Source organism: Epinephelus lanceolatus, chromosome 20 (genome assembly GCF_041903045.1).
Source record: "Epinephelus lanceolatus isolate andai-2023 chromosome 20, ASM4190304v1, whole genome shotgun sequence".
NCBI classification, from domain to species: domain Eukaryota; kingdom Metazoa; phylum Chordata; class Actinopteri; order Perciformes; family Serranidae; genus Epinephelus; species Epinephelus lanceolatus.
Window position 1 is genome coordinate 22,455,282 of NC_135753.1, and position 14,110 is coordinate 22,469,391.

Genomic DNA, 14,110 nt, shown 5'->3' on the forward strand with positions numbered 1-14,110 from the left:
AACGGACGAAATCTAAGGCATTATGCTAGGGTTTTTAGCATTTCAAGGTTGCATCTTAGCTCTAAGAAATTGGCAGACAATACAAAAGGGCATTTAAAGTTCATCAAAACCAAAAGTTAAAGAGAGAAAAAATAGTTTTTCGTTGAGTGGGTCCAAAGCCTGGATATTTCTAAAGGGGCAAATTCATTTATTTGCACCTATCCTCATTATAAATGCTAAAAAATGCATTGCTACCACATGGCTTTATATCTTTTTTAAAATCTCGACAATCTTTGGAAATTTGCAAAGGGCTGTGAATCATTCTTTAAAATGGCTCAAAAAGGCTTGTTCTGCACGACTGTATGATACAATCACAACAGCATTTATCAAAAAAGTGTGATCTCACATAGGCCGATGGCGAGACAACTGCAGGACGTCCGCGGCGATGACAACCGATACATGAGCGCAAGACTTTTGTCCCGCAGTTGGCTCGTTACAGCTTCAAATTTCATTTACACATGAGAGCGAAAAGAAGCAACAATGGACGACTTCCTGCCTAAATGCTGAGAGGAGCACGGCGTCACCATGCTGTCAACATTTTGGGATAAACACCATCAAATCACATCCGTAGGCCTTTAATGACAATACATTCAGAATGATTCTCTTCCTGGTTCACGCTGCAGCGTCTACATTAGGACCCTGTTAAGTGACATCATCATAAATTTCTTTCTTTTTTTTAAAATTATATTTAAATCTGTGGGCCTCAAAGCATGCTAACCAACAGGTCGTTTCTCACTATGAAAATAAAAGCTGGTAAAATTCAGAAATCCAATTGATAGGTGAGGATTATTTGGCTTGCTCCAAGTCTGTCCTGGGTTAAAATAGTTATAAAAAGTTTTATTTTTTTGTCGAGGAAAATGTACTTTTGAGGTTAGAGAAGATGACTTGCTTTAGATCTTGTGAAGGTCAAACCGAACCCAAGAACAGCACGTCATTATCGAACACTTCATAGTTGAACTAACTGCCTGAGGTCATAAAATATGGCTAAGTGTCTGTCAGAGCAGGTCTGGTGAACCGTGCAGTCTTAACTCTGACCTCTGTGAGAGAAGAGTGGCTGGAGGCAGAGAGGGCGTGTGTCGACAAGGGGATCACAAACTTACCTCCCTCTGCAGGCCTCAGCCAATGCTGCATAATCTAATAGGAACGCTGTGTGTGGATGTAGACTTTCTTGGTACAAACTGCAATAAAAAACTGTGTTTAATACTGCATCCAAACGTGGAGCAAAAATGTGTCCTTTATATTAAGGAAACTGTACAAAAATTACAAAAACAAAAACACAAAAAAACCCCAAGAGATTCTCAAGTAATCGTTATTGCTTGTTTTACATCACACCAGGACAGTTTGCACCTAGCAGCTTGTATGAAGCACTTTTCACTCCAGACAACATAGAAAGCACACTTCTGTTATTTTTTTTGAGTTATTGTATGGCTGTGTTGAATCTGTCTTTTTTTTTTCTTCTTCTTTTTTTTGTGATGTTCTATGCTAAAGGCAGAGAAGCAAGCGATAATCTGTACACTGTATACACAGCACACCCCCTTACAACCCCCTCCCGACCTCCCGCTCCCATCCCTGTCTGCGTCGTACCAGAACATCAGAACGTGAAGGCTCCCACTCCACTTCCCAAAACCAAAAAAAAAAACAAAAAACAAAACAACAAAAACCTGCACTGCTTCAAGAGGCAGTTGTGACCAAATGGGGGAACCAAACCCTAAAAGGAATAAAATAAATAGGAGAGAAAACGTTTTACTTATCGGTATGTACAATCTCTGTAATTCATTTTTAAACCATATATGATTTTGACATCTTCTTTCTGAAACTACAGGACCAAAGTATAATCCATTTTTCAGGTTAATAGAAGAATCTTCTCAGAAAGAATACAACCATTACTGTTAAAATTATAAAAAAAAAAGTGCCTCTTTCACACTTTTAGAAATCTTATTTCTCGCTGCTACTAGGATAAAGAATCATCTACAATAATTAAAATGAATCTATACAGAAAAATAAAACTTAATTTAATACACTATATAAACCTCTTGACTAAATTAGTCTAATCATACAAATCACCAGTCCACTCAAACCATTCTTCTGCAGTGTTTTTCAAGATCAGTTTTTTTCAACCACATCTTCATTCTACATCTTAATTCTCACGACAAGAAAAAAACAACAACAACTAAAATAATAATAAAATAAAGAACAGCAAAAAGGCAAAACCGGCTAAGTGTTTGAGCTCCGTCCGTAACTTTGAACACAACTTGGAGTCTTTGCTGCCATTTTGGAACTATGTGGAAATGTCACAAACGTGTGAGAAAGGTAGGACACGGGAAAAAAAAGAAAAGAAAAAAAAAAAAATCAGTGTACGTCATTTTTGTTTTGAGATGAGATTGTAAATGGCCGCTGTCCACTGAGAGGAATACATTCATGAGAACGAGGGATCCCACCCACTGCTGCCCCCTTAGGTCAGTGTCCCCCGTCAGGAGGCCTACAGTAAGTCACACTACGGTGAATGCAGCTGGACAGGCAGACAGACTGGCTCATCACAAGGCTCTCCTCCAGGAGGGTTAGGCATGTTGGACAGAGATCCGCCATCACATCCCCAGCCCGCTCCACTCTCTGGTGTCTGTTCCGGGGGGGCCGGGCTCCTCCGGGGAAAGAAGCCCAGCTGGGACAGACGGCAAACTGTGGGCTGGGGAGACGGGGTCAGGGCACGGCCGCGCTGGTTCAAGGGGCAGTCGGTTGGTTACATGTACAATTTTTAAAGGGCCGACGCGCTCCTTGCACCAGCTGATCACTGAGGTTCAGGTTAAGAACTCCATGAGGGTCAACAGTATTTCTGCGGAGACACAACACACATGAAAATCAAATTCAACAGCACACTTGAACTCGCAGAACTTGAACTTGAGGAAATCATGTGCAAAAGACTATAAACAATTAGAAACCATCCTGGAACGCACCATCAAGCCTAAAACAAGTCAGTAAATCTGAAAAGCCTGCGCTAATGGCCAAACGGTAAATAATTGAAATAATCTAAGTGCCAATATATTCCTATAATCCTGGAAGGAGGATAAATCAAGTGACAGATATACTGGGATGTTACAACAGTCTGAAGTGCAGACAATCAAACAGCAGCCCCTTGGTTAAATATTCATGGCCCTTTATTGGGCTTAAAAGCATCACGGACAACAACAGTGCATTTCACATACCAAGCTAACAAGACCAGGGAGACAAAGGAAGGAGGATTAACTTGGTTGACATTAAATAATCACCAGAAAGAGTGCTGACAAGGTGGAAATATCTGTACGTTCACCTGATTTCACTGAGTGACTGAGGTCAGTTGTCTAAGACTTGTCATCTCGCCAAATCAAAGTGTATCATGCTTGTGTGCTTGACAGATACATGCCATCAGAAATCAAGTTTTGCCTGTAAAGAGAACCAGCTGTATCTGCCTGAAGTCCAGACAGACCAGCCTCTGCACATCACACAGTAACGTCTACACAGTCTAAATGGTCTGGCTCTAAAGTGCCCGCTGCTAATTACATCATTGTCCTCTAAGTTCAAGTGAAGTATCAGAACTCCGGCTGGAGGAGTTACGTAAACTACTGAGTAAATTATTCACTAGCACGGCTGTTCAATAAGTGTACCCAAACACTTAGGGTCTTACGACAAGACAAACACACACATAGGCAGCTGGGAGTGCGGGGAAAGAAAGGCGAAGCTTTTAGGTTTTCTTGGTCCCTCGATTACTGTGTAAAACTGTAAAGGGTCCATTTTGTTAACCTCCAAGGCTTAAACTCTCAAAGAGTCTGACTTCCTACAGAGCGCTAATGTAACGTGACACCCTGAGGATATTACTGGGCCACTCCAAAACCTCTAATTTGGTTGGGCCATGCTTAACGATACCCAACTGTGAACAGCAGTAGACATTTATCCTAAGTAAAATTGTGGGTAATTCTTGCTCCGACCAGCTCCAAAAATGTTTTAATTTTTAACACATGCAGAGAAACAATGCTTAAGGATCTGCGCGGTATTTACCTGTTCTTGCCCCATGGATGGCAAGCCGGGTGAGGGCCCTGAGGCCATAGACGTGACACTCATCTGTCCGGCCATCTGGCCCATGCTGCTCATGCTGCTGGTTGCCATGTTGCTGGCCATGGAGACATTGTTGAGGTTCATGCCATTGCCATTGTACATGTTGCTATTACTCTGCTGGGTGAACTGCGGTGATGCCTGCTGCTGTGAGAACATACTGGGGGAGAAGAGAGGAAAAAGGCCGATGAAAATGGGTGAGCTCAAACACTGTCACTATGGGAGCGTCCTTTAGGAGCACTAGGAAAAGTACATGTTCGCTTTTACATTACATGTCACATTCACATGCACAATCACGCACTGGTGGCTGAGGCTGCCATACAAGGTGCCACGTGCTACTCAGTAACTATTCACACGCACTCTCACAGCGATGGAGCAGCCATCAGGAGCAATTTGGGGTTCAGTATCTTGCCAAAGGACTGAATCCCTGATCTTCTAATTAACTGATGACCCGCTCTACCTCTGAGCCACAGTTGTATATAATTTGTAGCAATTTTAAGTACTAAAATTTAGCAGAAAATATATTGCTAAACATTTCAATTTTTTGAACCACCTGTGCTGTGACAGCTTTAACGCATGGGGGATGTAAACAGGAAGTACAAGGTTGGCATGGAAACAGTGAGGAAATTGTGGCTACAACATGGGCCCCATGCCAGATTAGCTATGAGCAGTTTCTGTTTGCACTCTACTCAGGGACAGACAACTGTCACAAAAATGATTAACCTAATAATTCTTAGGCAAATTCTTCAGTTGTAGGAAGTGTCTTTTTTTTCTATGATTATATTTGCATAAATATTTTTTTTCTGCTTTCAGATGTTCTACATACTTTCCTTATTAAAATCCCATACTTTTCTAGAGTCAGATGTCTTCATTAATCTTCAGATTATTCAGACCATATCTGACACCTTAGTACTAATAGCCAGCCCTTGGAAAACTTATCCAACCTCCTATGCAGAAAGTCCAAAGTCCAAAGAGGAAGTAAACTAACCAGTGCTACCTCTAATCACATTTTTTCCCCTTCGTATATTAAGTAAATAATGTTATATTGTTGTCTCCAACCCCTTACAAAGTCTCTGTTATAAATAAAATCAGAAAATGAGTTAAAAACAAGTTTAATAATCTAACTGTGCAGCCTTTTTTACTTCCTGTTTGAAAACAACCACAAACTCAGCTATAAACGTATGGTTTCTTTATGCAGAAAAGAATACACATTGCATAACTCATATATTGTTCCAAATATTTGGTTATTTGTGATGCTACGTACATATACAATTTAAACTAACTTGGTCGCAGATGTCCAGAGCTGTTCTGTGCTCTGTGTAGGAGTGAATATTAGTTGCACGCCTGCAAGCCATAGTTCTTGCCTTGCTTTCATTGACATCAAGCTCGCTCTGACCCGCACTCTCTCACATGGTGGTTAACATTTTTTCTGCTCTGGCTGCCTGCTCCAAACACCATTAAAAACACTCTTCTTATGTGATTCATTTATTTTTTTTTAGAAATTCTGAATTTTTCGTTTTAGAAAACACGACAGGGACAAAGGTCTGGAAACACAAACATTTTTTCCATTATCTGTTCTCTTTCTGCGATATTTAATGACTAAACTCGTGACTCTTTGATATGCTTGGAAAGTGACACTAAGAGTTTATTTGGGAAGAGGTTTTTTGAATTTGGAATTTTAAAAGCACAACAACTCACAGGAGTAACACAATGTAAAAAAATCTCAGAGAAAAGCATTAATAAAACACTTATTTCCAAGGTGTTCCTCTGTGGCGACAGCAGAACCACACATAACAACATCCATCTTTACCTGTTGCCTCCCATGTTGCCCTGTGGCCAGCCGTTCATGTCAGGGGAGCCCTGGAAGGCAGCGTTTCCTTGGCCCTGCTGCATCATGGGGGACTGCGTGTGGGCCATGCGGGGAGAAAGCAGGGGGCTCTGTGGTGCACCGGGACCTCCAAAGCCTCCGTCTGCCTGTTGGCTCATACCTGTGGTGGATCATGACAGGTCAACCAAACTGCACTGACTACAAACCAGCGTACTGAGTGGAGGAGTGGAGTGTTAGCATCCCATGTTATTTACACAACCATGCCACACAAAGATGAACACTTTGGCAGAGAATGAGCGACTGAGCAAGCACGATGATTAGTGTGACTCAAGACTGTGTGTTCCAGTCTGCATTCAGGATCACTGACAGGCAGTTAGTATCTCCTACATGCATGTAAGCAGTGAGCAGGCAAGGAGCTAGGAAGAAAGGGAATAAGGGGATGGCTGAGAAGAAAAGGGAAGAGAGAAGTATTTCTAGTGGAAGTTATTGCTCTGTATGAACCCACGGGGCCAGAATCAGATTAGGGAGTGAGGGATAAATCAAACATGTTATTATACAAATCAGTATTAAACCAGATTATCAGATTATATCCAGATTACAGGCCAAGCTGTCAGACTGACAGGTGCAGCTGTGATTATTGCTCTGACTGTTTACAATCTTAAGAGTCAGGTGTCAGTTTGTATCCTCGCTTAAACCTTGATTATTGTGCTGTTGGCGCCCTCTGGTGGCAGAAGAGTTGGGAATACATTCACAAGCATAAAATATTCAGTTTTTGCCCTTATTTCAAAAAAGAAAATATTCCTGCTAAGCTGTTTGAATGTCTAATGAAAATGAATATTCCACTAACACTCCTGTTAACATGCAGCTGTACATACTTAAATAAAAATGCCCTAACATGTAATTTATTAAGTTATAATATGGACGAGTGGAACGGCTAAAGCTACTGCCATTTTGCTGCTTTGCATTGAAATTTTCCCACCAACTGTACAACTACAGCCTCCCTCTTTTAATCCTTCAACCACCTTCTTGAAAAGGTCTGAGTTGCAATGTGTGCACATATCCAAACACCTCGAACATCCAAATCTTTGATAATGTTTAAAAGTAGGTGCATTTCTCCTTCTGATTAGAAATGTGGGCTTTTCTTGTGGGCATGCATTTCTGCTCCAGCCTTGCAAACTGTTGGCAAGCTGGTTTGTGTACAATGCAACCATGACAACGCATGGGGCCGGATGTAAACAGGCAAGAGGCCATGTGTCGCAAACTGCAGCAAAACCACCCCCAACTGAGGCGCATTTTCATGTCCCAAGAATGCTCCTATAACCTGAACAATACGGGCATATCCCACATCACATTTGAATAAGGCCTAATTCAGAATATCCAAACAGCTGTTTACATGACATGTCATACTTAGAATAATAGTAGAATATTAGTGTGCATGTAAACGTAATCAATAGTGCATGATCACACTCTGATAACGACTCTGAGTTATAAAATAATTAAAATCGTAAAATGTATAATATGATTTGGATCATTCAAAGGCAGCTGATTAATGCAGTCATCAGTGCACAACATTACAAATCAGATGATGACCGCTACTAAAAAACATGTGATGCTGTGCAACTAGAGTCACATCAACGCACAGACACGATGGCACACACACACACAGAGGTTGTCGGGTGAAGTGTGTGGTAGGCTGGGGTGTGGGAGCAGTACCTGAGTTGGGAAACTGAAAGGCACTGTGCTGCATTTGGGGGCTGAGTACGGCCCCGTACTGTCCGCCCATCATGTTTGTGTTTCCCATCATCATCTGTGAGGAGGAGGAGGAGGTGGAGGAAGAGGAGGAGGTGCCATGCATGTGGAGCTGAGGGTTGGGGGGGAGAGAGGGCAGGCTGGGGGAGAGAGGGGAGGAGAAGGGGCTGGTAGGTGGAGGTGGCGAGGCCAGGCCTGTACTGGTACCGTAGCTGGGCGGGTAGGGGAACTGCTGGGGGTTGGCCTGGGGGATCCGGGGGTTACTCATGCCTCCGGCGGCCATGTTGGGAGGCAGGTTGAGGCCCTGGGCCCTCATGGCCATGCTCCTTTGCTGCTGGACCTGTTGGGCCTGCTGCTGCTGCTGCCTCTGCCTCAGGTGATTACTCAGCAGCTCCCGCTGACGCTGTGCCAACATCTGAGCGTTGATGGTCCCCTGGAAGTGGCAAAGGAACAATGTGTGAGAACAGAGGAACACGAATAGGCAAAAAAAGTGTCATAGATCTACATTATGTATGTCTATTTGTGCTTGTACAACACAACAAACACTGAAAGTGTTGATTTACTTTAAGCCATCAACACACTAAACACTACCTACAATCATAGCGACATGTCTGTGCAGACAGATAATGTGCCTGCAGCAGTGACCTACCTGGTTTGGAGCACTGGCTCTAAGAGGTAGGTTCACATTTGACACACTACTCATCTGAGTCATCATTGGCTGACGATTCTGGTGAGACAAGAGACAGAAAAAGAGGTTAAGACAAACAAAAGTGAGTTGCACTTCCTTTAAATCCCTAATTCCTGAAAATCTTTAAGACACACTGCTCAGTTTCAGCTAGTAAGAATACAGACAAAATACAAGAAGAATCCTACACTGAAATGATATTCTAGTAATTGCTTTGAAAGACCAGTGGGTGGCAGGTAAACCTAAATGTCCCGTCTTATGTGCACAGATAGAAGACCTGCCAAAATGTCAGCCTCATGGATAATTGCACAACTCCCATGTTGCACACAGCGAAAGATCAAACAGTGTGGTTACATCAGAAAGACTAAAGCATCAAAGGACAGGATCACGTCCAGCAGCGTCTGGATCCACGTGTACCTGCTGTGACTGTAGCCGGTGCTGGAGCTGCAGTCGTAGTGCGTTGGGCTGGTTGGGGACGACCCCAGCGGGCCTGAGACCGGGCCGGGCCTGCATCCTCATCATGGGGTAACCCGGGCGTGGACCTATCTGGCCAGACATGGGGTGGAAGCCTGGCTCTTGCATGGGGGCACCAGGATAGCCCCTCTGGGCTATGTGGGACGGCGGGGGACCAAACTGCTGGGTATACATGGGGGGCTTTTGGTCTATCATCATGGAGGGGTCCTGGGGGAACTGGTCTGGCTCCAGTGACTGGTTCTGAAACAGGCAGCCACAGAAACAGGTGTAAAGAAAATGTAGAGTCGTAAATGATGATGATAAAAAGTCACTAAAAAACAAAACTAGTGACTGTGATCTCACTTGTTCTACCAGAGCAGGGATCCCCAGAGCACGATCAATCTCCTCGAGGCCGTCAAAATCTTTTAGTGCCGTGTACAGCTGAGACATCAGGGCCCCCTCGTCTACTGCAGCGCCATCACCAGAGCCGATCCCCGTACTACACAGCATTTCATCCTGGGGCGCAGAGTGCACCGGCCTGCAGACAGACAAGGTACTTTATATATTTTCTCAATGAGGAGATTCCATTAAAAAGTCTTAGACCGGCAATTTAATTACAACGAAAATACCCACACAAGGAAGTTTGACAGGAGAACAAGAGAAATCTTAATGTTTAGTAGTGGTGCCAGTAAGATTTTTTTAGCATTATAAGTAACATGTAATGGTATTTTTTCTTACCTGTTCTGATTTACAAAAGCTGTCTGATCGATGGGCATCATGCTGTCTGGCCAGGGGGCTGTCTGGTTGGGTGGAGCCTGCTGTTGTGAGAAATGGTGGCTGACCATACCAATATCCATATCAGGTTGAGCTACATGAGGGGAGGAAACACAACAGATTAAAGCAGGACAGTAAACTGCAGACAGTTAATTCTGCAATTTTGGTATTAATGAAAACAACCTGGCAACCCAGATGATGGTCAATAGTCTCTTAAACCCACTACAACCAGCACAAAGCACCAGGTTTGATAGTACATGGATTTCTTGAGTGCTATACCATGATTAGCCACTGGGTGGCAACCTTTACCACTCAATGGCAATAATATACAATGGGTGAGCTGAGGTCTTTTCATCTGTGCCTCACTGGTCCCTCTGCACCACACGGTTTTCGAGGGACTGTAGCTGATAATTCAGTGAGGTGAATCTAAAAAATGTCAAATCTTTCATCAGGGTTCTGGTTAGGTTAAACTGCTTTAACAGCCAAATTTCCCCTCTGGAGATCAATACAGGTTCATCTTGTCTGTACCGCCTGTTGTATTCTTAGGTTAGATGAAGAAGGGGCTATATTGTCATACTATCATCTAGTTTCTGCATTTAAAACTCTGTGAAACCTGCATTAGTGCACTCTGGGCTCTCACCATTGGCCATCATTGGGGACTGGAGCATCTGTCGAGGCCCCGGCTGGCTGTTAGGCCTCATTGGAGCACTGTTCGGCCCCATCCTGCCCTGCATGGGACCTTGCTGCCCGGGACCGGATGCTCCCAGAGGAGGTGCAGAAGCCGATCCCACCCAGCCCTCCTGCTGTTGCATACCTGGCCGTGGACCACCTGGAGCCATCAGTCCTGGAGGAGCACACACACAAATATGAAGGCATGAGAAATGCCTCAGCAGAGACCTCCGTGGATGTCCTCTGTGCCCATGATGTAATGGTATAATATGAGGGGAAAAGCCGTTTCTGTCGCATCGGGGGATGTTTGAGGATACGTGGGAGTGACAGTGAGAGAAACTTTGTGCCAGTGTGGGTGACTGAATGTTTCCTGTCACAGGAAGTGAGTCACTGTGTCATGACATGGTATGTTACAGGTGGAGAGCGACACAGAGACGGGGTAAAAAAGGTCTTTCCTTTCTTTACATTTTGAAAGCAGCAGTGTTAGCAAAAACATTCAAAGCGCTGTCATTGTGCTTCGTCCACGTGGCTTTACCCTTGTGAGATTGCCAAGCAGGAGACAAACTGTTGACATTTAGTGCTTTATAGGATGTTTCTCATGAGGTTACTGTGTGTTTTCTAACCTTGCTGTTTACACATTCTCATGGACATTTTGTGTAGGACAAGTATGACTGTCGCTCTGTGGGTCATTTTCATTTAATGTACGCAGCTAAATCAGGGCATGCGTCATTGTTTGAACAGCCTCTGGTTCAGCTGTCATCGCTGTGATCACAAAAGCATGACTGTAACACCCACCTGTGTTGACCAAACCGGCCTGGTTAGGCATCATGCCGTGACCTCCCACCATGCCTTGCTGCTGTTGCTGCTGCATAAGAGTGTATGGGCTGGTGGCCCTTATGGGGTACTGTAATGAGGGCTGCTGGGGGGACACATTCATGTCCAGAGACACGCTCCTCACAGGGAGACCCCTGCCCGGCTGGCTTGGTCGGACACCTGTAAAATCTGAAGACAGGAATAAATGGTTTGAGTCAGAAATAGTTCAAACTGTTTCATAGCTCCATATTTGGAGTGTTATGACCTCATGATGGGAGTATTCTCTGAGCTGTAAAGATTTAATATCACAAAGTCTTCTAAGTGCAGGACTCACTCGTTGGGCCCATTCCAGTCCCAATGCCCCTGTGTTGCTGCTGCGCCGCCATGGCAGGATTGGTCTCGGACATCTGCAGGATGTCATTGATGATGTTCTGCTTGTCCATGGGACTGGGCAACGAAACGGGCCGCGGCTCGCAGAAGAGCTGCGGCTGAGCATTCTGCAGGTCGTTCAGGATGTCATCCAGCTCCGACGACTGGAGAGAACAGAAAGAGAGAGAGAGCGGGGGGGAAGTGTGAAAACAAGAAACAGATGAACCATTTAGGCCTCCATTTAGAAACCAATTGCTGCTTCACCTGCAGACACACACACACACACACACACACACACACACACACACGAAAGGTCACACTTGGTTTGTAAACACTACAAACACTTGCATGAGGAGTCTTTATCTGGGAGATGGGAACAGCAGGCTTGGCCTTGTTTATAATACGGCAGTAACCCCGGGATAAAATGGACCACTTTCCATCAAATCTAGGCCACACTTCATTTTGACTTAGCTTATCAGACACATAATACTCCTCGCTTACCGGCTGGTGTCCTCAAAACGCACAACTACTCCTCTTTTCCAGAATTTTTAAGCATATATTTAAGAATGACATATTATTAAGAACATTATTTTTGTCGCTGTTGAAAAGACCAGAACAGACAGTACAGATCTGGCTACTGAAACTGCTTTATAACATGGGAGAGCAGCGTGAGGCGGCAGTTTGGTCAGTGCCAAAGTTTGAACTGCTCTCTGCCCCCCTACTGTAAACAGCTGGACTGAGCCTGCCCAATACAGCCCAAGGCTGCATTCATACGCAGCTGGGCTTTGGACTATCGGGCCCGTTTTTGTTTAGTTTTTCACACAACTATCTTAAACAAAGACAAGGCCATGCTGGGATCTGCTTTCACATGCTGAACTAAAGAACTGCTACGACTGTGAAAGATGAATCTCGTTTGATGAATCTCACGTTTTTTTTGAGTTTGTTTTAGGACATTGTCTCAACAGTAACACCTGTATAATGCAGTCTGATACAACACATTGACAACATCCAGCCTCAGAGGAGTCGATAAACACCAATTCGACACAACTGAAAAGTGGAACATTGTTACCTTCACAAAAGGCAACACTAATCCTAGCATTACTGTATCAAATTTCATTTATAGACAGTCAGAAACACAAACTGCAGTCAAAACTGAGCAGAAACATCAACATAAGTGATCAAACTGCTTCCTACAGAGGCCTGAGGGACTTTAGGTAAATAAGCTGCACTGGCTCTAACTGTCCAGGAGAGTGCAGCACACTTGGACTCACTGACAGCTCCTGATCGTGACATACTGTACAGCAGGAAAACTGCACACCAGCCACTGTTCCAGTGTTGCACTTCAACGTTCTATACAATGCCGTGTATCTGTCAGGCATTTAAATGCGTCTAAAGATTACACAGCTGCCAAAAAATGCCTGATAGAACGGTTATCTTGAGTGGCCAAGGACTTCAGGACTGCATATGCTTTATTGTGAGATAGGGGAGAGCTAGAAAGAGTAGCAGAGTGAGGGGTGGTGGTGGCGGCGGTGGTGGTGGTGGGAGAGAGAAAAGCCCTAATGAGGTCAGGAATGATGTAATGCTCCTGTACGCTCTCAGTTTGCTCTTTTCCTCCTCCTCTCCGATTCTCTCTCCTCCCACTTTCTATTCTCTCGTCTTCTCTGGTTGCTTTTACCCTTAATGGGTCGCATTTCTATCAATCCCTGTTACGCTCTTCTTTCAATGCATGTCTGCGCACTCATGGCAATACATGTTCTTTCTTTGCTGCATCTCTATTGTATTGTGTTTAAACTGCAGGGACTTATACGGCTAAATGACCATTATCAAATATCTAGCCCCATCTGCAGATCATTAGTTTGGTTCTTGACGATAGGATGGTACTCACGCTAGGAGAGCAGCTAAGGACACATACTGTAGATTACAAGATGTAGGTTGTTTAAGGGTAAACATACATACATACCGGTATTTAAGAACCCTGTGTGTTTCTTGCTTCAGGCATCGTCTCTTTATTTATCCCCACACGCAGCACACAATTAAGCATCATTATGTAGTTGAAAAATGAGCGAGGGGAACTAAAACTTAACTTTATTGGGTCCTCTTTAATTGTGGCTTCCTGTTAGATCTGAAGAATACAGATACAGTTTTAAGGTACTCTGACAGTGCCTTGTAGATTTCAAGCACGTCTGATACAATGGGGACTCACTCTGTACAGAGTTGCGTGCTCAGGAACAGCAGAGGCCGACTGTCTCACAGCAGGGTGACGGTGAGGCTCTGCCAAATGTGTACCCTCTTTTTTAAACTTGCATCTAGGGCTCAACTTAAACCAATCACGTCTGTAAACGAGCGGGTTGTAATCATTATGTGAAACAACTTTCCGATCCCAATTTCAAGTTACAGTGTGCGCTCTAATGTCAGAGTGGACTTGAGGGCATTAGGAGCACGGTGCCTCTCTGACCTAGTCGATGCTGTTTCATAGGAAAAGGAAGTGAAAATCAGGGTGGGTAAAGCAGAACTGGCTCTGTCAAGTAAGGCAAAAGGAAAAGTCATTTCGCTCCAGAATCATGCTGGCCTTTTGTCAACAGAAACAACTTGGCAAAAAAAAAAAAAATCTATTCGCCGTCTGAAAGAGCTGAAATGGCAATTTTTGG

At 44.1% G+C, this 14,110-nt stretch overlaps 1 protein-coding gene across 6 annotated transcripts in view; it reads right to left on the bottom strand.

Moving 5' to 3' along the window:
- Window positions 1–874: 874 nt before the first annotated feature.
- ncoa2 (nuclear receptor coactivator 2) overlaps window positions 875–14,110 on the bottom strand; it is a 70,649-nt gene continuing 57,413 nt past the window's right edge. For 4 of the 6 annotated variants that reach the window (XM_033638609.2, XM_033638611.2, XM_078162925.1 and 1 more), the window contains 11 exons: window positions 11,428–11,626; window positions 11,076–11,282; window positions 10,252–10,455; window positions 9,576–9,705; window positions 9,201–9,375; window positions 8,802–9,098; window positions 8,349–8,426; window positions 7,664–8,132; window positions 5,933–6,110; window positions 4,069–4,282; window positions 875–2,869 (listed from right to left, as the gene is read on the bottom strand). In XM_033638609.2, the coding sequence (XP_033494500.2) occupies window positions 2,858–2,869; window positions 4,069–4,282; window positions 5,933–6,110; window positions 7,664–8,132; window positions 8,349–8,426; window positions 8,802–9,098; window positions 9,201–9,375; window positions 9,576–9,705; window positions 10,252–10,455; window positions 11,076–11,282; window positions 11,428–11,626 (2,163 nt within the window). In that variant the 3' untranslated portion in view covers window positions 875–2,857. The remainder of the gene's footprint in view (window positions 2,870–4,068; window positions 4,283–5,932; window positions 6,111–7,663; window positions 8,133–8,348; window positions 8,427–8,801; window positions 9,099–9,200; window positions 9,376–9,575; window positions 9,706–10,251; window positions 10,456–11,075; window positions 11,283–11,427; window positions 11,627–14,110) is intronic. The other 2 variants (XM_033638614.2, XM_033638615.2) reach the window with 2 other exon arrangements.